A 24,766-nucleotide genomic window follows, 5' to 3' on the forward strand; every position below is an offset into this window, starting at 1 on the left:
TGGAGGGGGGGCAGGTAGGAGGAAGGGGGGGGTTTCACTTCACATAAAGGATAGCAAAAATGATCCTCCAATTGATCCTGATGTTTTTTACAGAGTAAACGAATCAATCGAAAAAAGGTTGCTTGATAATGAAGATGTTGATTTAGCGCAATGGTTTTGCATGCTTGATCAAAAACAGTGGCCAGAAGACGTTAACACTCAATTGACATTCGGAGAGATGGAAGTTAGAAAGTTATCGATCAGACTTCAACTAAACTAAAGAGATCTGATTCACGGATGTTGTGAGTATCTGACGGAAAAATGCAAATGAATCTGATCATCAGCCCGACCAGAGCTTTGTTAATGACGAAAATAATTTCCGCACTTTTGGTCATCAGAGTTGTTGGACTGCTCCTCCCACAAAATATGTTGGGGGGTGGGTTATTGTGTTATATGGGGGCGGTTAATGTGCATTTTATGGGGGAGTTATTGTGTTATATGGGGGGTTGTGTGTTATATGGGGGGTTATTGTCATTCCAGCCGGCTCCTGGCTAAAAGAAGCAACTGCAATAATGTTGCTAATATTTTTCTTATTTATATATACATTATTTATATATAACACTGGATATCAGCTTTCATCTCTGCCCCCCAAAAAAACACAACAAAATAAGTTCCCCGTGGATGAGTGAGGTTATGCTCTCAACACGGAAAACAAGGAGATAAGTATTATATAGTAGCTTTATCAAAATAACTCAGTTTGAGAAATGTCAGGAGGGAAAAGAAAATAGCAAACTGTTAAAGAAATGACAGAAGGCAAAATATTAAATTGTAGCAGAGATAATATAAAAAAAAGAGTTTACTGTACAGTATGTATAATAAACACTCTTTGGTCTGAGTCTCCCCTAAACTCATGCAGAACTGAAAATGAAAGGTTTTGGGGGGTTCTGAGACTGCAGGCATGTGAACAATGAAACAGATTTCTGGCAGTTTTATTCACTAAGTCAAGAGTTTTAGAAAATATTCAACTAGGATTCAAATTGTATTAATGAATCCATCTACGGATAGAGACATAGGCATGATTGCACAACAGAAATAAGTGATCGGATTATTGTTGTATAAAAATGTTAGGAAATTACATTGTTAACCTTATGTATATATTTGATACCATGGTACAGATAGGTTTATTAATCAAAGTTAGCATGTTTATTTAACTGTAATTTGGATTTATATATGTTTTAACCTAAGTTAATTAACCTATTAATCTGCTTGATTAATGCTGGAGGTATAAAAGTATGAGTAGGAAGTACAGCCACCTCCCATGATGAAGCTTAAGGAGTAAGCAAAACTAGTTGGGTTCGCATGGTGGCGCTGTTACACTCTATTCGGAGTGTTGCAAGAGGAGCAAGTTCCTTTTTTGGCACACAGCCAGATCTGACGCCGTGACGTCAGACGCGAACGTCGGCTTTGAGCGCGAGTACCCGGAAGAAGACCAGAGGATCACAACGCTAGAAGTCCTGTGATTGCGGGCGATTGCGGTTCCCTAGCGATGCAGATCCTACCGGGCACTCCTGACGGGCCACTACCAGGCAGAGCAGAACATCAGGAAGTGTTCCAGTTAAGGACGGTAGCTATATGCAATGCTCTATGGACACATATTGATGGGACACTGATTTCTGCTATGGTGGAACTTACCCTTGCATTTCTCTGATGCTGCACCAAAGATTTTTTACTTGTAAGAAAGGATAGGGGCTTGTGTCCTAATATTTATCTTTTTATTTTTCTAAGAGGTCTGTGTTTGTCTGTGTTTGTCTTCTCTGTTTTTATATACAGATTTGGAGGTTCCCTGGCAGAACCTTGGGGGGCTGAGGAACCTAGCCATCTGAAGACAGGACATTAAGATCATTTTTCAACTGATTTTGGTTGATCACCGGTAATCTGTTTTTGTTTGTGTAACCCTATTTATTAAATTTATTTCAACATTTGTAAAGTTTATGAGGGTTGTCGCGGCTTATTTTTCCTTTTGGCATTGTATACAAAATATTAATGATTACTTATGTACTTCAGGTGATGCAGGATATGGTTGCTGCACATAGCTTCTGACCCACATAACAAATTCTCAGACTCCAGCACAGCTAAGATACAATGAGGCATGCAAATAAATGTTTACAACCTATTGATTTTTACAGTAATATATGTAACGGTGTTTCCCCCACCCAATCGCAGAGAGGGGCCATTACAGGGTGTGTGGTGCATATACCTGCTGGCAACAGGCGGGCTGAGTCATCCGCTGATGGTAGTGGGGACACAGGAACAGGCTTCTGGGGTTCATACCCCACATATATCTTTAGCCGTAGTCTCCGGGAACTGAAGGTGATCTCCCACACAGAACTTACTACTTCCCCCCCAGAAAGGTCATGCACCAGGCAGGAGGTTTATTGCAAACGGGAACAGGTTTATTACTACACTCTGCAGTAACAGTTACACAGCAGTCTTCTGCCGGACACAGTCTGTCAGTATTCACTGGATGATGGTCCCTGGACCATCACTACAGACCAAGGGCACCCGCAGCCATCCTAGCTCTTCCCTGCAGAGGCAGAGGTATGGTTCACACTCACTCTCCCCCAGAGGGAAATGCACATGGGAAGGCCCCGATCTCAGGCTCCCAATTGTGTGACCTGCCTTCCTCAAGTGGGAATGAACAACTACTAACTTTGGGGCGCCCTTAAGTACAGCCAGAAGGCTGGCACCCCGTTGTCCCAGCTACAACAGGATGTACCATCCCCTGCTGTCACTCAAGTGCAGTACCAAAGAGTGAGGGGGAAAACCCCATAGCAACTACTGGCAAGCCTGTTAATACCAGGGTTTACTGCCAGTCCATTGAGCAGAATAGTAGTCAGAGGGTATCCTGCTACATATACAATAACTATTTTTTCTTTACTTACCAGGTTGCTCTTGAGAAGATCTCCTGTGTCCATCAGAGAAGGAAGACCAAGACCTGTGATGGGGATATCACCTTCCGCTTTCTCCTCTAATAAGAGCTTAAAGTTGGCTCTAATAGTGGTCCCATACTACTGTATGCCCTCGGCAGCATGATCAGAAAGCATTTTCTTTGACTTCCGCTTACTGCCTGCCCATGTTTTCTTTAGCATGTCAAAAATCCAGACAGCATGGCCATGGGAATTTAAATCCAATAGAATTGTTTCTCAAATTATATTTTCTGCTATGTTGTTTTTTTTTACACTGCAGCACTGAGTTTGAAGTTTGAGTTTCAGCATTACGTGGTTTCTAACCGTCCATCAATCAAGATCTTCAATAATGTGCACTGCACTACTCCGTACTTGCTATAAACAATACAGTATGTAAACATAATTTTAATGACAAATAAAATAAAAGACAAATATTTGCCATAACTGTACTGGACAATGGCACTGACACTAAAACTATTGAGGACATTTAACAGCCAAGGGTGTCAAACATAACATCCCAAGTAAGACTCGTACTCCAATTTATTGTTATGGTCACCAGGATAGGGGTGATGGACTACAAGCATCTTTAGAGCACGGGCTGCTTCTGCCATGTTCTTGTTTTGGTTTTGGTTTCTTTGTGAAGCTGTAGACAGCGCATGCACTGGTTTTAGTGGATTTAGAGGGACTGATATTGTATAATTTTGAATGACAATATGCTGTAATTAATACTAGGGGTTTAGTGGGCTATGGTTATTTTTGTTGGTAAGTTATACATGTTATATTGCTGTATAGTGATGTTTATTGCACAATAAAACATTTTTTACTACTTGTTATTCATAAGATCTTCAACATTTTGTCTTGCACAGAATAAATAATTATTTATTAAACAAAATACATATAAAAAAACATATTCTTATTTCCCTCCCACCCTTAACTCCCTCTACATTATAGGGCTCTCTTCTTGGCTGGATTGGACGAGGACTTCTTGCTCATGTTGGAACTGGAGCAGGGGTTATGTCAGGCTTCACGTGGGAGGTGGATGGCTTCATGCTGGAGGAGTAAGATACGATATTCTGGCTGCAGTTTTAAAAAAAAACAAAAGTAATTTAAAACAGACTCTCCAACTTGTGTGTACATACTATTGTATGAAGCAGGACACGGTCAATTCTCTACCCTTTATACATTGACAGTACTGCAAATAGCACTTAGTATAACACACAGACAACAATACTCACGGGATCGGTGAACAATATCCTCCAGTCCCTATTCGGCCCCACATAGTTGCCATCACTCTTCTCCAATCACCGTTGGAGGTCATGGTCCCTGCCCAGCTGGTGCCAAGGAGGCCACCCGTGCTCCTCCATCTCCTTGTCACTCAGCCTGAACAGGAGTTAGCATGTTAGCTTGGCCAGTGACCCTCTACAAAACATGTTGTAACAGAGAGTTTAAACACTATAGTACAGTATATTGTATATATAATTTGCAAATAAATATAGAATGCAATTATTAGCATATTCACTTACTCTGGCTTAGAAAAATACCATCCAGACGTAGTCCATCATGTCCTAATATTTCTGTGGGAACTGCTGATGGAGGACTGTGGGGGTGCTCTGTGGGGTCCCGGTGAGCTCAGGGGTCGTCCTGTGCCTGCCATCTTAGAAATTATTCTAAATTTCTAGCATGGGGCTTTAAGTTGTTGCTCTCAGTTAACCAAGTTTAACATGAACTAAGCGAAGGAGGTGTTGAGTGACTTTGAAGAACGAGTGTCTTATACTAGCTGTTTCCATCTTTCCCCCTCTTTGGGTATATGGGTGTCCCCAAGTGTTTCTATGAAACAATGATGTGCGTTATGTTAAAAAGGTACAGTAGAGAAATATAATTTATTTTACACCTGAACAATTCCCCAACACTGAAATCAGTTAACGTACTATATAAAAACAGCTGTTAAGTTCTTGTGCTGTCCAATAGGCTCACCTCGGGCATGAACAAAGATATTCCTTGTGCTATCTGCTGGACACATACTGAATTGCAATTAAAAAAGTAAACCCTAGAAAACTGCGGAATATGATTCCATTGGTTGGCTGCGGCTGGACCGCAGTGCACAAAGTGTTCCTGCGAGTGGAATCTCGCACCTTGTCACGGTAACGAAGACAGTAAGTCATGCTACATCTGTATAAAGCATCGCTAGAAGCAACTTGTCATAAAAATTATGCACAGAAGAGTAACAAATGAATGTCTTAGTGCGCCAATGTACAAAACTGATTTTTGAGTTAAGAAAAAAAATTACGCAAGAGAGTGGAGTTAAAGGCGGAGTTTAGGTGTTGAAGGTGGCACACATGCAAATTATATGCATTAAAAATTTGCAATTATACAGCCTGGAGGAGCCCTCTTCTCCCCTCAAGGCTAACGGTGGAAAGGAGGATCAATGAGATAATGTTGATGGAGAGGCTGACAGCTTTCCTTAAACAATCCACGGAGAGATTCTACAAAACTTGGGAACCCTGGATTAACGACTGAACAATAATAGGAGTCTAAAGACCAGTGATAAGTGCATATCAACTAAAGGATGAATATATGCTTCTGAGAGGGAATGGTGCTCCCCCCTTCCCCTCTCCCTCTTTCTTTCCTATCTTATCTTTTGTCTATGTCTCTTTTTTCTCTCTCTCTTCTTTATAGCTGTATAGGCATGTATACTTTTTTATGTGCGGTGCTGGACACTACACAGTAAAAGGTGTTCAGAGGTAGCTCTGAACAAAATTACTAGATAATATTATTTGACTATACTATCTGACCATCTGTCTGTTGTTTACTGTTACTAACATTACACTACTACTACTACAGGTTCTATTAAAGACACAATTCCCACTGCTTTTATTAGTGGTGGTATATATGTTATTGTGATGATTCTTATTGTTAACATTTGTCTGATTTATTTCTGTTATTGTACTGCAATTTTGAAAAATCAATAAAATTATTTGAAATTATGCACCACTTTTGTGTGAAATAAATGCATCAAACTTCTGTCCGTCAAGTTTTTCTTGGTGTAAATGACAAATGCAAGTAGACGCAAACAATTCTTAATGCATTTATATGTATGAACATGATGCACAGTCGACAAAGAATAAGAAAATGTGCATCAAATTTAAGAACATTTTATAATGACATATCAATATAAAACATACGGGACACCTACAAGCTCATATTGAACCCCCAAAATAACCACAACATATATATATAAGCATATAAGTGTCACAGAGGAGTGCTACTGAGCATGGCAATATATATATTTAAAACCAGAGACATAACATAAAACACAGACAGAGCTTAGTGCACATCCAGTGAAACTCATACACGGTAAAGTGCCTAAATATACATGTATAGATATCTATTAAATAAAATGGTCTTTTAGTTTAACATTTTGGCCAAATTGTTGTAAGCCCCTGAGCCACTCCACGGCAGACCACATCTCAAGGGTCCCTAACGCTAATATAAATTCTTAATAACCTGTGCATTACCAGGAAGAATGATTTATAATAAATCTGTCAAAATTAGTGGCCAAAATGTTAAACTAAAAGACCATTTTATTTCATAGATATCTATAAATGTATATTTAGGCACTGTACCGTGTATGAGTTTCACTGGATGTGCACTGAGCTATGTCTGTGTTTTATGTTATGTCTCTGGTTTTAAATATATACAGTATATTGCCATGCTCAGTAGCACTCCCCTGTGACACTTATATGCTTATATATATGTTGTGGTTATTTTGGGGGTTCAATATGAGCTTGTAGGTGTCCTGTATGTTTTACAATTCTTGTTCAGCTAGTTTTAGCTGATTGGAGGGTGGCAACCTCCTACCTAATTGAAGCTCACTCCCTCCCACATTTAAATGGTTAAAAGCTCACTTCATAGCATCTCCCACTCTCAGGGGAACTTGCTTGCTTGCAGTGTGATTGTGACAAATCTAATACAGAGTGCTTTTCCTGGTAATGTACAGGTTAGTAAAAGCTTCAATCAGACTTACATCTATGCAACTAATTTTTACAGATTTATTATAAATCATTCTTCCTGGTAATGTACAGGTTATTAAGAATTTATATTAGCGTTAGGGACCCTTGAGATGTGGTCTGCCGTGGAGTGGCTCAGGGGCTTACAACAATTTGGCCAAAATGTTAAACTAAAAGACCATTTTATTTAATAAATATCTATACATGTATATTTAGGCACTGTACTGTGTATGAGTTTCACTGGATGTGCACTGAGCTCTGTCTGTGTTTTATGTTATGTCTCTGGTTTTAGACATCAATATATGCAGCTATTGATTTTATGTGATACATACTGTAGTTTTTTTAAATGCAATGAATGAACTCTTTCAATTCATTTTCAAAACATAAATATTTATACATAGCCTCCATAGAGTGAAGGTAAATAACTGAAAAACCATGACTCCACTTAGAAACATGCGGGGAGATACTATATAGTACAGTAGCCTTTTAAAAATTAAATATATTTCCACCTAGTGGACGAAAATGATAGTTTGACCATCAGCTTTCAAAACTTCACGTGTTATTTGACAACTAATTTCTGAAGCCTACAGAAAAATCTTGTGAGTTGTTGAAAGTTCAGTAACAACAACTTCTATTGAAAGCTATCATGAAGTATTATAACTTCTAGTTCTCACTGTGAAATCAGAACCTACCAGAACCTTGCACCCCAAAACCAAAACCAAAACATTAATATTTTTTATAAACAAAAACAAGAAACCCCGACGACCAGCAGGGTGGGAGAGAATGTGCTACAGCCACGCTTGGTGGCATATTTTGGTGCTGTCTTCCTCATGAAGGCAGTGCTAATGCTGAATGGTGAACACAGTGGTGTCCTCTCATGAAATTATGATTATGGAATTTGAATTTCCCACCTACAAGGAACAGGTTTATAAATACACCTGTATATATATACATACACACACAAACACACACATATATATATAGTGCTGGCAAAGTCCTCTTAATTTAAGATTATGAATACAATGTTGTGGCCATTGTAACCCATAATTATGTCTTTGTGTTTTGTGTGTAGGAGTGAAAGACAGGGAGGTATTTGGTGTGGTATGGTCACAACGTGAAGGGGCAAATGAGGATTCCACTAGTCCTGGTTGCTGATCCCAGTTACCAGAGAGATCACCTTGTTTGATTAAGGACTTACTGAACAGTGGTGGATGTTCATGACTATTGCAAGTCATTACCTAAATTATCATCACACAAATAGCATAATGCATTCATTCATACAGTTTCATTGAAATATAGAATGATATCAGTTAGTAACTTTAATTTTAATTGTCAAGAATAACATCAAGTATTAAATCAGGATGGAGGGTTTTTACTCAACATTTCAGCTCCTAACTGAGCCTTTATCAAGAATGAATTACCAATGTGACCCTAATAACAACACATACATACCTACGATTTGCAGCCTTGTTCATTGCCAGGATTTGGGGTTTGGGTAAGGTGTATATATATATATATTATCATATATAGTGATTGCTTGGTGGCACTCACATACATAGTTATACTTACCTGGGTACACTGCAAATAAGTCATAGTACATGTACAGCAGACAGGCACTTCCAGTACACTTTAAGTTGTTTTAAATTGGTTTAATCCAAATTTAACATGACTTTATGTCCATTGAGTGCCAGTATACTGTACCTGGTCAATATATATATATATATATATATATATATATATATATATATATATATATATATATATATATATATATATATATATATGTAGAGGTATCAGTACCGTGTTAGCCGAGCTTCAATAATCAAAAAATAAATAGATGATACCGTTCTGTATATATATATATATATATATATATATATATCAGTTTGAAAGAACCACAAGCACTCCGTCCGAATCAACAAAATACTGGGTACAAATCCTATAAAATAATTTAGGCAATACGATACCGCATCAAGATGAAATATCAGAGGCAGCACTCCAAATGGTAATCAAAATATTGTATTGAATCAACAAGACATCATTCCAACTTTTCGGTCCTCAAATGGGACCTTTATCAAGGTAAAGGTCCCGTTTGAGGACCGAAACGTTGGAATGATGTCTTGTTGATTCAATACAATATTTTGATTACCATTTGGAGTGCTGCCTCTGATATTTCATCTTGATGCGGTATCGTATTGCCTATATATATATATATATATATATATATATATATATATATATATATATACACACAGTGGTCGACAAATCACCAAAAAACCTACTCGTCGAACAAAAAAAATCTACTTGCCACCTAGTACCACACGTGTGCTGCTTGGGCCAATAGGAGCTCGCCACGATGTTAAATCCACTCGCCCGAGGCGTGCAAATGTATAGGTTTGTCGAACACTGTATATATATATATATATATATAATCTGACACATAATTCCTGATTCCTGGCTTTATTTAAGTATCTACTGTCTCTACTTGGTGCCAAATAAAGAATGCAGCAGAGTTGCCAAAACCAGGCAAACAATTATTTAATAATCTTTCGTTGCATGGCTCTTTAAAAAAATATATTTGATTTTCATTTCAGATTTGTAAAACATGAACTTACCAGATTCTGCTGACAAAGCCAATAAAATTGCTGAAACTTCTGAGACATGAGTAGCTGTGCACTTCCAACTGCACTCCGGATCTTACCTAGATCTAAACAGATAAAGACATAACAACTAATGACTCTCAGACATTGTTCCGAAAAATGATTGCATCAAAAACAGATTTTCTGTAATCATATAATTTAAAAAAACGATTATGTAATGTCATGACAAAATTGCTCTGAGCACAGATCTCATCCACTGTGGAATTCATCAATCTACTCCATGTTGCCATTAGATGTGTGTCCTTATTGTATTCAAAGATTATCCTTTAGATTAAATCAGAAGTTTTTAATCAGATCAATTAGTTTTCCAGAGCCCTAAACACACAGCCGTTGCCCTAAAGGACTTTGTGGTTTATTCTTGTAGCTCCGAAGTTGGCATTGAAATAGCGGAATGAAATGTGAGAAAAACCCCTCTTCTATATTACAAATTGCATCTTCTAAACCGCGTCTATAAAAAGAGACAAACCCCCCGATTTGTACTTGCTGGAGGACAAGGACTTCTTAAGTTAATACTGTAGTATCTGCAGTTGTGTATACGTTCCCTCAAACTTCGCTCCAAAAAAATTAGGGTGAGATGCCTGTGCTGAAAAATAAACATACCTGAGGTACCCTGGGAGATATGCTAATGTCTATACTAAGTATATTTAAATGAATCCCACATCCTAAAATATATCCTAAAGACCAAGTTTAAAGACCCTTGTGATGAAGGGGGTACCAGTGTCAAACCCAACAGGATTAGAAGTCACAACACGACCATTCAGGGCAACAGCTCCAGCATTGAACTACTGTAAAGAAGATGCTGGGAAAGCACACCTCTTTCACAGGTGTCTCACGTTTGCTCAGTTTTTTCACAAGGAACATTGAACTGACAACCCGAAAGGTAACATGGTCTACTTTTAAAGCCACCATACTACTTTCCCCCATTTTTTCTTTTTTTTTTTTACGTGACAATGTATAATTCTACATTCTTACCTACACTACCGACACACTTTATTAAAGTGTGGCCGGTACCGCAAGCCGGGATATTTCCCGGCTTGCTTGTGGCTGCCCCTCGGCGTGCCGCGCGTCATAGACGCGCGGTCACGCGTCTTCGGGAGCCTGCGCCCCCTGCACGCGTGTCCAGGGCTCCCCGAGGGAGCCCTGGTGTCCCGCGATCTGCGGGACGGCGGCAGGGGGTTCCGGGGGACCCGGCGGACCCGGTAGCGGTAGGGAGAGCGCCCCGATCGGAGGGCGCTCTTCCGCTGCTTCGGCGCGCGCCCGTCACACTCGGGCGCGCGCCAGGCTACTGCTGCGGCCAAGAACGGGCAAATGCTCGAATAAACTTGGCCGCAGCAGTAAGCTGGCAATCGTTTGGTGCTCCTGTTATAATTCTATAACAATCCTGATTGTGTGCCTAATGTAATGTCTGCCTTTCAGTTTAAATCAATCCTTCAGTCAGTGTAACTCAGCAGCTACAATATATATAATTATATTACTAAGGTAACATTATGTATTATTACAGTTTACTGCTCATAATACAGGAACATTGGCAACACATTATCACAAACAGGAAAGTGTTGCAAAGATCTTTCACTGCTTCGGAAGTGGGCGGAAACCTGCTAAAACGCCCTGTGTGGAGTCTCAGTTGGGCTCTCTGCAGGAGGTGCCTATTGGGCTGGACCCTCCCCATGGGGTGTTTGATGAGGAAAACTCTCCCAAGAGTACTGTAGAACCCTGCAATATCCCATCTGCCAGGTGGCGGAAGCAGTGAAGCCACTGCATGCCTCGATGGCCCCAAAGTCACTCAGTGGGCCACTACCTCCACCCACCCAACCACCACCAGCTACCCTTAAACATACTACCCCAGGGTCAAAAGTAGAGGGTACGATGGAGCCTCCCCTAAAAACACCAAAGGAGGTGTTGATCATATACGCGGCCAGAAGTTTTAACACTTGTTGCGAGCCCCCAAGGCTACTCAGAAATCAGCACCCTGAGCACAAGATAAACTCTTGACTATGAATCGCTTTATGCATAGGTGCGCTTTATGTTAATGGCTGTAGGGACGGGTTTTGCAGGTTCCAGGTGCTCTCCTTTTTACAGAAGGGAGGGTGTTCTGTGAGCTTCTTGCAAGAAACCCATAACACTCCAGAGGATGAACAACAACAGAAAAAACAAGAAAAGCACACAACTCCTAGTATAGTAAATAAATAATATATTCAGTGATATGGTGAAGTTAAGTATCGCACATACAAGACAAAAAAATATTTGAAAGCATGTCATGCGATAACCAGCATGGTACCACAAGCACACGTGGGCTGCCGCAGATGGACACTGTCATCATCTGCTGGATCAGATGTAGACTGGTCTCCCCCTCCAAGTGCTGTGTAGATAACGTCCCGGTTCCAAAGCGGTAAGGAGAGAAGATCAAAACCGTCCAAAGGGTCCCGAGAAAGGTATATGACTGCTGTTAAAATCAGCAAAACAGCACAGTAAACCTGTATCACAGTGGGTAAGCGCACACACAAATCACCAGTTCACAGCCAAAGACGCAAGGTGAATGGCAACTCAGCCACTTAACTGCACAGGTAAAAAACTGTTGCTTGTAGCTGTAGATGTGCCACTAGTAATACTGAATAGGCCTTCCTCTCTCTTCTGAGGAAGAGGCTCACAGGGCTGGTGGTGCGGGAGCCTGACATGAGAGTAGTCCTGTCAGCCTATGCTGATTATGTGCTCCTCGTAGCCCAGGACCTAGTTAATCTGGAGCAGATATCAGCGCCAAGAGGTCTATTATGCAGACTTTTCAGCTCAGATCAACTAGTCCAAGTGTTCCAGCCTTTTGCTAGGTCCCATACAAGTAGACTCCTTAAGCTCCCCCCCCCCCCCCACATTTCAAAATATCTTGTGGGGGAGCGATACTCTCAAGTATCTGGGAGTCTATCTGTCCGCTGCGGAGAACCCGGTCCCAGAAAACTTCAGTGATTTTGAAGAACTGGTCATAGCTCATCTAGGGTCATGGTCTGTATTTGTCAAAAATGTTTTCCGTCAGGGGAAGGACTCTGGTGATTAACCAGCTGGTGGTCAGTCAGCTGTGGCATGGGCTGATATTCATGGGTCTGACCCCTGAATTCGTCAGCAAGATCCAGAGTAAATTGCTGGATTTTCTCTGAATGGGAAAGCATTGGTTCTCTGTGGGTATTGTGTGTGTCCATCTAGAAGAGGATGGGCAGGGAGTAGTGTGTGTCCACCCACAGACACACACTTTCCGCCTCAAATACCTGCCGAGATACCTATTCGCAGATCCATCTACACAGTGGTTCCAGCTGGCGACAAATTTTTTTTGCCAGCTTTGCGATATGGGTTATGAAAGGCAACTGTTTATAATCAAGCCCAAGGGGTTAGGTAGAGAAATCTCGGTGCTGCCGCTATGCTACTGGGGCATACTAAGGGCCTGGAGTCTGGTCTCCACAAACAGAAAAGGGAGGCGGTGATGGGGGTTGATTTTCTTTCTGAGCCCCTGCTGTTTAATCTGTCATTGGGGGCTCTAATTTTGGATTTGCCCTATATCCATCACCGACTAATCCTGGCAAGAGTGACCAGAGTCGGGGATCTCCTGGACTACGAGCGACGGGACTGGGTAGAGGCAGAAGTGCTTGCGCAACGTATGTGTCTGTCTACTGCCCGTATCCCTCACTGTCTGATACAGGAGTTTAAAGATGCCCTTTCCCCTAGCTCAAACACCTTCAACACCTTCCCCTGCCCACTTTTCACCCCCATCTCCGGATCTTTGCGGCGGACTAAATCCAGGCAAACCCGGTGGCTCCTCTCGTCCCCAACCTAAGCAAGTTGGAGGACATGTCACTGGTATGTTTCTGCAGCATGCTGAGTAGAAGGTGACAACCCTGGACATAAAGCCAAATGTTGCACGAAGCATGTAAAGGGCATGAATATTAAAGCGGACCTGTACTAAATGTTTTCATCTTATGTATAACAATATGTATTTTGGTCCAAATAATATATATATATACATATACACTGCCGACACACTTAATTGCAGTACAGCCAGATCCGCAAGCCGGGAGATTTCCCGGCTTGCTAGTGGCCGCCCCTCGGCGTGCCGCGCGTCATAGACGCGCGGTCACGCGTCTTCGGGAGCCTGCGCCCCCTGCACGCGCGTCCAGGGCTCCCCGAGGGAGCCCTGGTGTCCCGCGATGTGGGGGACGGCGGCAGGGGGTTCCGGGTGACCCGGCTGACCCGGCTGACCCGGCTGACCCGGCAGCGGTAGGGAGAGCGCCCCGATCGGAGGGCGCTCTTCCGCTGCTTCGGCGCTCGCCCGTCACCCTCGGGCGCGCGCCAGGCTACTGCTGCGGCCAAGAACGGGCAAATGCTCGAATAAACTTGGCCGCGGCAGTACATATATATGTGTATATATATATATATATATATATATATATATATATAAAATAAAGCAAGGACAGCAGGCACACTGTAAACAAAATTAAACTTTTGCTTCTCCCATATGCCCATGTAGAGCAGATATTACCAGAAGATGATCCGGAAAGGAGAGACATGCGCTGCAATGACGTGCGGCGTGTCATCACGCGCCGCGGTCGCGAGCTGATGCGTCATCGTGAGGGGAGTCTGACATTGCTTGGAAGCCTGAATCAGCATAGGAGGCTGCACAAGATGCAGGTGCGTTCCACTGCCGGATTGCGTGTCACGGACACTACACGTCTGTTTTCGCGGGTTTTTTGGGTCCCACACGGGTGAGTTATATCATTTTTGTAATTGGTTTGGGTATATATATGTATGTCACTGGCACTCTTTCATTGCACATCCCTGAGGAAGGTCACGTTTAGCTGACCGAAACGTTGGATGCAGTGCCATGTATTGTTGATGTGAATACAGTTGTTTCATCTACCTGGCTGTGTGCTGTCTCTCCTTTCCGGATCATCTTCTGGTAATATTCACATTCATCCTCTCTCCCTCTCTCCCTCTCTCCCTCTCTCCACATACATATATATATATACATATATACACACATACACACACGTGTATCTCTCCATGTAAAGAAATATTTTTTTTTTAAAGCAAACGGGCTGTAAAAACTTTGACGTACTGTACGTTTGAGATTCACCGATCAAACATTGAGTTTGAGTTGATGCATTGTTTAGGGCTATGTTTTCCTATGTTGCATTATCTGGAAAATAGCTATTTTATCTTTCCACAGTAGAAGTACTGTATTGATTTGTTCCCTGGGGTAAGACATTGTGTTCTCAACATAAGTTTAATTGTTCTCTGATAAAACATTCTCTTTTGAAAATGCAGGCCTATGTTGCATTGGCTGTCAAAATATTAATGAAAGGTCCTATGAACTCTATATAAAGGCCCACATTAATATTGCCCTTACTCCCTAGTTGAGTCACCCATGTAGGAAATTAGAATATTGTGAATATTGCTTTTATACGTTTCACTGTTTGTCGAGAGGTGCCTGTTGCTAGTAACGCTAAACATTAGAGACAAAAATGGGAAAACAAGTGCAGATTCTTCAGAGAATCACAGAGAACGTTGGATCAGATGCATCAGAGCTTAATAAATCTACCGTATGAGCCTATGACTTTTTCCCCCTAAAATTATCGTGACCGGAAGCTCTATTAGCCATTACTCTACAAGCTTGTTGGAGGGGGAGGGGCGGAAGGGAGGGATGTAGTTTCCCTGGGAAGTGTGGTTAGGCCCCGCCATGGGGTGGTGGCAGGGGTTAACCCATTGTTTGCTTTAGCATAGAAATGCTTTGGTAGCCACTTAGGTAGCCAGGGGGTAGGTAGTGTAGTTTAACTTTAATATTAATCCCTTTGGTGCCTTTGAAATACCATGGAAGCATGAAGAAGGGGCAAAGTGGCCTTGAAACATTGCTTTTTTAGACCAACGTGTGTCAGTCTGCACACTCACTTGTGCATTTTTATTTTAGTACATTAAAGTAACAATTTTTTGCTGAATTCGCTAGGAGCGTGTGAGTTTTCCCTATTTATCTATATCCTGAGTACTGATCCTATAGTGTAAAATATAGTTAATACTGTATATTTTTTACTATATGTTGATATATAGGATTACCCTCCCATTGTATCGCAATGCGGTAATGAACTCATAATTATCTGTAGAGTTGGTCATTACAGCATTGCAACTTGCCTTAAAATATCACCCCCGGTAAAATGTTACTGCAATGTTGATCACTACAGTCAGAAAATTGCAGTAAAAGCACCCAATATTTTTTTTTACCTGGTGCAATATTATTTCAGTTTTAATGGAGGTTGGTGACTGTAGGCCACTGTTCCTCATCGCATGTTTATTCTTTCAACTGAGAACTTTTGGCAACTACTGTAAAAACAAGATAAAGTAAGACCAGTAACATCCGGTAAGCAAACAAGCAAACAAAGTTACAGCTATGTATGTATATATGACGCAAATAAACTCAGTTATGTACTGTATTGTATTCCGACTGTTTTCTCCAAAGCTACAACATCCGTTTCCACTGCTGCTCTTACTAAACAGAGGTGAAAGAAACACAGAGGAAGGTATGTAAGAGTGAATGAAGATACACGAGAAAGATAAAGCTGGAAATAAAAAGACTACTTACTTGTACATAAGACTTACATTTACAGGCATATTGGAAGCCTACAATAAGTGTACAGAAACCAGCCATGGGGGCAAGTATCTCATCTCTCAACAAGCAAGACTAAGAAGTGCTGTCATTTAACCTACATTAACATCTTGTTAATAGTAACGCATAGCCACTAAAGAGAATAACGCAATGGTAATTGTTATGGCTGTTAGTGTTAATAATATGCAAAAGAGATGTTTACCATAACATTGTACTGTATATCTACTAAGGTCTGTTGCAACAGTCTGTATATCTACTAAGGTCTGTTGTGAACACAGGGACGTAACGTTTCGTTAGTTGAATTATACCTAAACTTGTCACTACTCACATCCAGACCCCAATGAGCTGAGGACAAGGAGGACGTCCCCCTCTTCCTCCCACCCCTGTTCCACCCTCCCCTCCTGCAGTCCTACCTCTCCCTCCCTGCAATGGCTGTTGCTTTTGCATATCTAGCTTTGTAGATTAGCGTTGTCAGGGAAACAACGCCTGTTACTGTTTTACGTAACGTCACATTATTTGCAACGATTTAACAGAGCTTGGTGTATCTGGCCCTCTGAGTAGAACTTGTTGAGTCAAACTTGAAAACATATCTGCAATGGGGTAGATTGAGATTGCTGTTCCATTAAAGTCAATGGGGCTTCCCTGTCAGATCGCACGGATCGGTGATCTCGAAGCTTTGCGAATATACCCCAATATGGATGACATTGGCAGTTTAGCGGACTAGTTTGTACTCAGGCACTACGTACTGTAGGATTACGATTTCTAAAATCTTTAAGGGTTATGATGGCTTGAATTCTATAGCCGATAACTACGTGGCCACTTTCATAATACTGCAAGTAACAATCCACTATAAAATGCAGTCAAAGCTAAATTCATAGCATGATGCAGCTCTGACCAAAAGCATAACCCATTTATATTCTTTTATAAAAATTGTATTGATTTATGGCATTTGTTGTGTTTTGCTTCTTTGCTTTTTATAGCAACCTCTGGGGCTATTTTAATCCATCCGTGGACCCTGATTTCAGGACTGGGGATTTAATAAATAAAACATGGCAAGAGGATATGGAAAACCCAGTTCAAAGGGGAGTCTATTTTGGGGTTAAGCATAAATAAACTACCCAATTGTAACATCATTATCTTTGAAGGGGCAAAATATGATTTAAGCCGGATTCCTCTTTCCTAAGATGAGTACTTTTATGTCCCAGTGTTTCATGCACCAAAATGACAGATTTTATGAACTTAATGGAACACAGAATAGAATGCGAATTTTCTGTCTTTAATTATCTCCTTTAACTTTGCAAACTTAGGTAACATATACTGTATCTTATGCTGTTTTTGCTTAGAGAACAATGATGAATGTGCTTTATTTCATTGACTTCTTGAATCTTTGGTTGCCACTCGCTACTGTTTCTCCTTATCTACTGTAATAAAAACAGTGATGTGAACTTTATCACACTCTGCCATGATTTAAACACTGCATCTGCCAATTTTCTTTTAAGCCATAGTAAACTTAAAATGACCTCATTCAATCAGCAATAAACAAATGAACTATGAGAGTGTGCCCTTCCTAATTTTATTTTGGATAATTAAGTGTAAATACAACCCCAACATACATTTTTGTCATTTTACCAAAGATACACACAGTAGTTAATGGTATTATAAAAATTCTATAACATGTGAATTTAAATATATTTATCTTGTACTTTAAGGCCCGGATACCGTACATCAAACTGCAGTAAAAAATTAGATACTGTCTTAGCGCCCCAAAAAAGTGCATTATTGTACCGCCTAAAATAATGCACTTTTTATCGGATCAATGAAAAATATCAGATCCGATAAAAAAAGAGGCCTAATGCCACATTTTTGATATTAACAGCTATTCATCACATTCCGATATTTATCAGTACTGAATGAGCGCAAATATGTTAACACCTGCTCCAGGCTGGTATTAGCCCTATCTTTTCTATGTATATAATGGCCAAAATACTGACCATTAAATACCTAGGCAAGATAAGCTAAATCAACCTGAAATAGATGATAAAATAGTAATTAAAATACATTACAGTAGATATTGACCCGCAGTTTCCCACAGGCCAACTAGTCATGGACCATAAAGGCTGCAAAGGGGTCAATATATGCATAAAACTACACTACCTACCCACCTTGGCCACCATAGTGGCTAGCAATGGCAATGCTTTACAAACTGCTTAAGGTAACTAAGGGCTTAAGCCCTTCCCACCCCTCCCACCCAGGAGACCTTACCACCCTCCCTGGGCCAACTACCCCCATCACCCACCCAATACCAGAGTAGACCCCCAAAGTAATGGACAATAGTCCTATAAGCCAAATGTGGCTAATAGGACTTTTCCCAATTTAAAAGCATAACAAAATACATGAAATAAAATATACATTACAATAAATACGTCGTCTTCCAGGTAAGGGGAGCGCTGCAGATCTCAGATGTGATATGTGGAGAAGTAAGAAAAATATAATGGTGCATACAATAAAGTCATGGTGTATCCAAAACAATAATGTGTCAGTCCCACTCACATATTTCTTCTGAAAATAGAAGGCATATCAGACTCATCTCTCTCTGAGAGGAGCCCTTTGCAAGGAATCCCTGACCGATGGCTGTATGTAGATGTTGGATCTTGAATGGTAAGCTGTGTGTGTGGTAATACCTATTACCTCCCTCCCAGGGATAGGGATAAGAAAGAAAGAACGCACTATGGTATAGTATGTAGAAATTAGGTCTATTACATCTATTAAAACATATTATTATCCACTCACATTTTCAAATGTGTAATCGTACAATGGAGAGAACAGCTGGTACACATGGGGTGTACGCCGTCAGCTACTGCTGCCTTGTGCACTTCCACGTATGTCATGCCGACGTCACTTCCTGTGATGACTCGGGTAAGGGCGGAAGAAGCTACAATGGATACTCGGCTTCTGCAGTCTGCCAAGACCCTAGAATCTGACGCTTTGGGAACTACTGAGTGCTGACACAGAGGGTTGTTTTGGATACACCTTGACTTTATTGTCTGCACCATTATATTTTTCTTACTTCTCCACATATCACATCTGAGATCTGCAGTGCTCCCCTTACCTGGAAGACGACGCATTACATTTTGGACCTGGACAGTCCACTCTAAGGCTTTGTCCATGGTTCTTGCTGGCGGAGGCGTCCGTGGGCGTGTCGGGGGCATGTCGGCGGGCCAGTGACGTCACGGAGCTGGTTCGCCCTCATTGGGAGAACCGCTCACTTGACCGGCCCTGCGCTCCGGCAAGCGCGAAGATTTAAAATTTTCCTAAAACCTACGCTTCCGCGCGCTTGCGGGAGCATAGGCGAGCCCTTACTAAAGTCACTCTCATTGCGGCTGTAGAAGCTCAGTGCCGAGCGGAAGCGCGCCTCTGCCCGTAAGCACTAAACATGGACGTGGTCTAAGGGTGTAGAGCTGCTGCATTATATTTATTTGTTCACTATAGTCACAGTTTATTCACATTGTGGTGGTAGATATTGTTACATTATATTCTTTAAGATTTATTTCACTTGTATTTGGGTGAATCACATCTGTAGACACTTGTCACTTTCACTGTACTAGAAGCGCCCGGTACCATCTTCTTCTGATTACAATAAATAGTAACATAATATAAAACAAAGAAAGGTGAGTAGCTGTGTTGGTCCTTGAACATTTCAAACTACAGCTAAACCCCGTTATAACGCGCCTCGCTATACCGCGATTCGGTTATAACGCGGTTTTCCCATGGCTCCCGTTTAAAAAAAAAAAAAAAAAAAACATTTTTAAATTTAAAAAAAAGCGGAAGCCGGAGGGGCATCCCCCCTCCCATCTCCTGTACCGCGGTGGCAGGGGAAGCCGGAACCGGAGGGGAATCCCCCCTCCCATCTCCTGTCACGCGGTGGCAGGGGGAGCCGGAACCGGAGGGGAATCCCCCCTCCCATCTCCTGTCACGCGGTGGCAGGGGGAGCCGGACCGGAGGGGAATCCCCCCTCCCATCTCCTGTCCCGCGGTGACAGGGGGAAGCCGGGACCGCGGGGTAAATACTATATGCACTGATGCGGCGGCCATTTTTTTTTTTTTGCACACTGCACACACTGCACACACTCACTGCACACACACTGCTCATTGCTCACACTGCACACACACTGCACACTGCACACACACTGCTCATTGCTCACACTGCACACACACTGCACACTGCACACACACTGCTCATTGCACACACTGACACACTGCACACACACTGCACACACACTGCACACTGCACACACACTGCTCATTGCTCACACTGCACACACTGACACACTACACACACACTGCTCATTGCTCACACTGCACACACACTGCTCACACTGACACACACTGCACACTGCACACACACTGCTCATTGCTCACACTGCACACACCTCACACTGCACACACACTGCTCACACTGACACACACTGCACACTGCACACACACTGCTCATTGCACACACTGACACACTGCACACACACTGCACACTGCACACACACTGCTCATTGCTCACACTGCACACACTGACACACTACACACACACTGCACACTGCACACACACTGCTCATTGCTCACACTGCACACACACTGCTCACACTGACACACACTGCTCATTGCTCACACTGCACACACCTCACACTGCACACACACTGCTCACACTGACACACACTGCACACACTGACACACTGCTCATTGCTCACACTGCACACACACTGCTCACACTGACACACACTGCTCATTGCTCACACTGCACACACTGACACACTGCTCATTGCTCACACTGCACACACTGACACACTGCTCATTGCTCACACTGCACACTGCACACACACACTGCTCACACTGACACACACACACACACACACACACACACACACACACACACACACACACACACACACACACACTACACTTATACATAAATCAGCCTTACCTTACCTTCGGGATGATTTTTGAGGCATATGGCTGCAGGGTGGGGGTGGTGCTGCGGTGGAGGGGGATGATGGCTGCTGCGGGGGCCCCCGATGCTGCGGGGGCTGGTGGGATGGCCCGGTGCAGCGCGGGGGGGCATGGGGGGGGGGGGAGGGCAGGACGACCCTGCGCTATGGCAGGACCAGGGGGCCCTGTATTGCGGCGCGAGGGCCCTGTGCTGCGGCGGGGGGAGCCGGACCGGAGGGGAATCCACCCTCCCATCTCCTGTCACGCGGTGACAGGGGAAGCGGAAGCCGGAGGGGCATCCCCCCTCCCATCTCCTGTACCGCGGTGGCAGGGGAAGCCGGAATCGGAGGGGAATCCCCCCTCCCATCTCCTGTCACGCGGTGGCAGGGGGAGCCGGAACCGGAGGGGAATCCCCCCTCCCATCTCCTGTCACGCGGTGGCAGGGGGAGCCGGACCGGAGGGGAATCTCCCCTCCCATCTCCTGTCACGCGGTGACAGGGGAAGCGGAAGCCGGAGGGGCATCCCACCTCCCATCTCCTGTCACGCGGTGACAGGGGGAAGCCGGGACCGCGGGGTAAATACTATATGCACAGATGCGGCGGCCATTTTTTTTCTTGCACACTGCACACACTCACTGCACACACACTGCTCATTGCTCACACTGCACACACACTGCACACTGCACACACACTGCTCATTGCACACACTGACACACTGCAAACACACTGCACACACACTGCACACTGCACACACACTGCTCATTGCTCACACTGCACACACTGACACACTACACACACACTGCTCATTGCTCACACTGCACACACTGACACACACTGCACACTGCACACACAATGCTCATTGCTCACACTGCACACACCTCACACTGCACACCACTGCTCACACTGACACACACTGCACACTGCACACACACTGCTCATTGCACACACTGACACACTGCACACACTGCACACACACTGCACACACACTGCACACTGCACACACACTGCTCATTGCTCACACTGCACACACTGACACACTACACACACACTGCACACTGCACACACACTGCTCATTGCTCACACTGCACACACACTGCTCACACTGACACACACTGCTCATTGCTCACACTGCACACACCTCACACTGCACACACACTGCTCACACTGACACACACTGCACACACTGACACACTGCTCATTGCTCACACTGCACACACACTGCTCACACTGACACACACTGCTCATTGCTTACACTGCACACACTGACACACTGCTCATTGCTCACACTGCACACACTGACACACTGCTCATTGCTCACACTGCACACTGCACACACACACTGCTCACACTGACACACACACACACACACACACACACACACACACACACACACACACACACACACACACACACACACACACACACACACACACTACACTTATACATAAATCAGCCTTACCTTACCTTGGGGATGATTTTTGAGGCATGTGGCTGCAGGGTGAGGGTGGTGCTGCGGTGGAGGGGGATGATGGCTGCTGCGGGGGCCCCCGATGCTGCGGGGGCTGGTGGGATGGCCCGGTGCAGCGCGGGGGGGCATGGGGGAGGGGGAGGAGGGCAGGACGACCCTGCGCTATGGCAGGACCAGGGGGCCCTGTATTGCGGCGCGAGGGCCCTGTGCTGCGGCGGGGGGAGCCGGACCGGAGGGGAATCCCCCCTCCCATCTCCTGTCACGCGGTGACAGGGGAAGCGGAAGCCGGAGGGGCATCCCCCCTCCCATCTCCTGTACTGCGGTGGCAGGGGAAGCCGGAACCGGAGGGGAATCCCCCCTCCCATCTCCTGTCACGAGGTGGCAGGGGGAGCCGGAACCGGAGGGGAATCCCCCCTCCCATCTCCGGTCACGCGGTGACAGGGGAAGCGGAAGCCGGAGGGGCATCCCCCCTCCCATCTCCTGTCACGCGGTGACAGGGGGAAGCCGGGACCGCGGGGTAAATACTATATGCACAGATGCGGCGGCCATTTTTTCTTTTAAATTAGCGCGACCCCGTTAGTAACGCGGTGGTCTCGGGGTGGACCCCGAGGACCGCGTTATAACGGGGTTTAGCTGTACTTTGTTACAACATAACAAACTAAGCTTTTAAAGCCATTGATTGTCACTGTGGCTACCTAGAGAGCCACTTTGGCAATCAATGTACACCAAGCATGTCAAACTCGTGGCCCGCGGGCCGCATTCGGCCCACAACGAACTTATTTGCGGCCCAGCCCAGTGGTTCCCAATATAATTGCAAAACGTGATATATCAAAAGTGGCGCTCCATTATAAGCTTTAAACACGTGTTAATCCAATATTAACATATAAACCTTAAATTGAATAAATATAAGTGATACAAACAAATCCTTGAATGCTGCTGTGACCCAGTGCAGGACTGCTCTCTCAATCCCAGGTGAATATGGCGACGTGGTGATCAAAGGGAAGCGCAAACATGTGGAGATATAAAAAATAAAACTGATGGTGCAGTATTGTGACAAATAAATGCGTATTCTTCTTTAAGTCTACTGTTATTTATACTCACAAGTGTGAGGATGATGCTGTGTACATAAAGGTATCTTTGGGTATATGTCTGCAGTGATGATAAACTGGCTGGAACCTCGGTGTGGGAATGTATTCCTTAAATAGTTAAACACAGAAAAGCCAACATAGCGCGATCTGTTTAAAAACTGTATTTAAGTGGTTAAAAATATAACAATACACTCACATGATGTATGCTATTTAAAAGCATTTAGATACGCAATGCATCTCGCCTCCGGTGTCTTAGTGCAGTTTTTCCTTCCCTCTTCTCGGCGTGCGTCTCACTCCTGCGTTCCAGCAGGGCGGACGTGACGTCAGTGAGACTTCGGGAGTTCCGGTTTGGCGGGCTGGCTGTGAATCACCTTCACTCTACGCGTTTCTTCCCTTAGGTTTTCTTCAGGACTCCTGACTGCTGAAGAAATCCTAAGGGAAGAAACGCGTAGAGTGAAGGTGATTCACAGCCAGCCCGCCAAACCGGAACTCCCGAAGTCTCACTGACGTCACATCCGCCCTGCTGGAACGCAGGAGTGAGACGCACACTGAGAAGAGGGAAGGAAAAACTGCACTAAGACACCGGAGGCGAGATGCATTGCGTATCTAAATGCTTTTAAATACAGGCATACCCCGGTTTAAGTACACTCACTTTAAGTACACTCGCGAGTAAGTACATCTCGCTCAATAGGCAAACGGCAGCTCACGCATGCGCCTGTCAGCATGTCCTGAACCGCAATACCGGCTCCCTACCTGTACCGAAGGTGTGCGAAGCGGGGAGACTATAGAGCCTGTTACAAATGCGTTATTTACATCAGTTATGCACATATATGACGTTTGCAGTACAGTACATGCATCGATAAGTGGGGAAAAGGTAGTGCTTCACTTTAAGTACATTTTCGCTTTACATACATGCTCTGGTCCCATTGCGTACGCTAATGTGGGGTATGCCTGTAGCATACATCATGTGAGTGTATTGTTATATTTTT

The 24,766-nt window shown here is 43.7% G+C and overlaps 1 protein-coding gene across 8 annotated transcripts in view; it reads right to left on the minus strand.

Annotated features, from left to right (window-relative positions):
* The window catches only part of DLGAP2 (DLG associated protein 2), a 1,048,830-nt gene that overhangs the window by 40,808 nt on the left and 983,256 nt on the right, over positions 1-24,766 (minus strand). For all 8 annotated transcript variants that reach the window (XM_075598227.1, XM_075598230.1, XM_075598229.1 and 5 more), the window contains one exon: positions 9,568-9,659. In XM_075598227.1, coding sequence (XP_075454342.1) covers positions 9,568-9,659 — 92 coding nt within the window. The remainder of the gene's footprint in view (positions 1-9,567; positions 9,660-24,766) is intronic.

This window comes from Ascaphus truei, chromosome 4, assembly GCF_040206685.1.
Source record: "Ascaphus truei isolate aAscTru1 chromosome 4, aAscTru1.hap1, whole genome shotgun sequence".
NCBI classification, from domain to species: domain Eukaryota; kingdom Metazoa; phylum Chordata; class Amphibia; order Anura; family Ascaphidae; genus Ascaphus; species Ascaphus truei.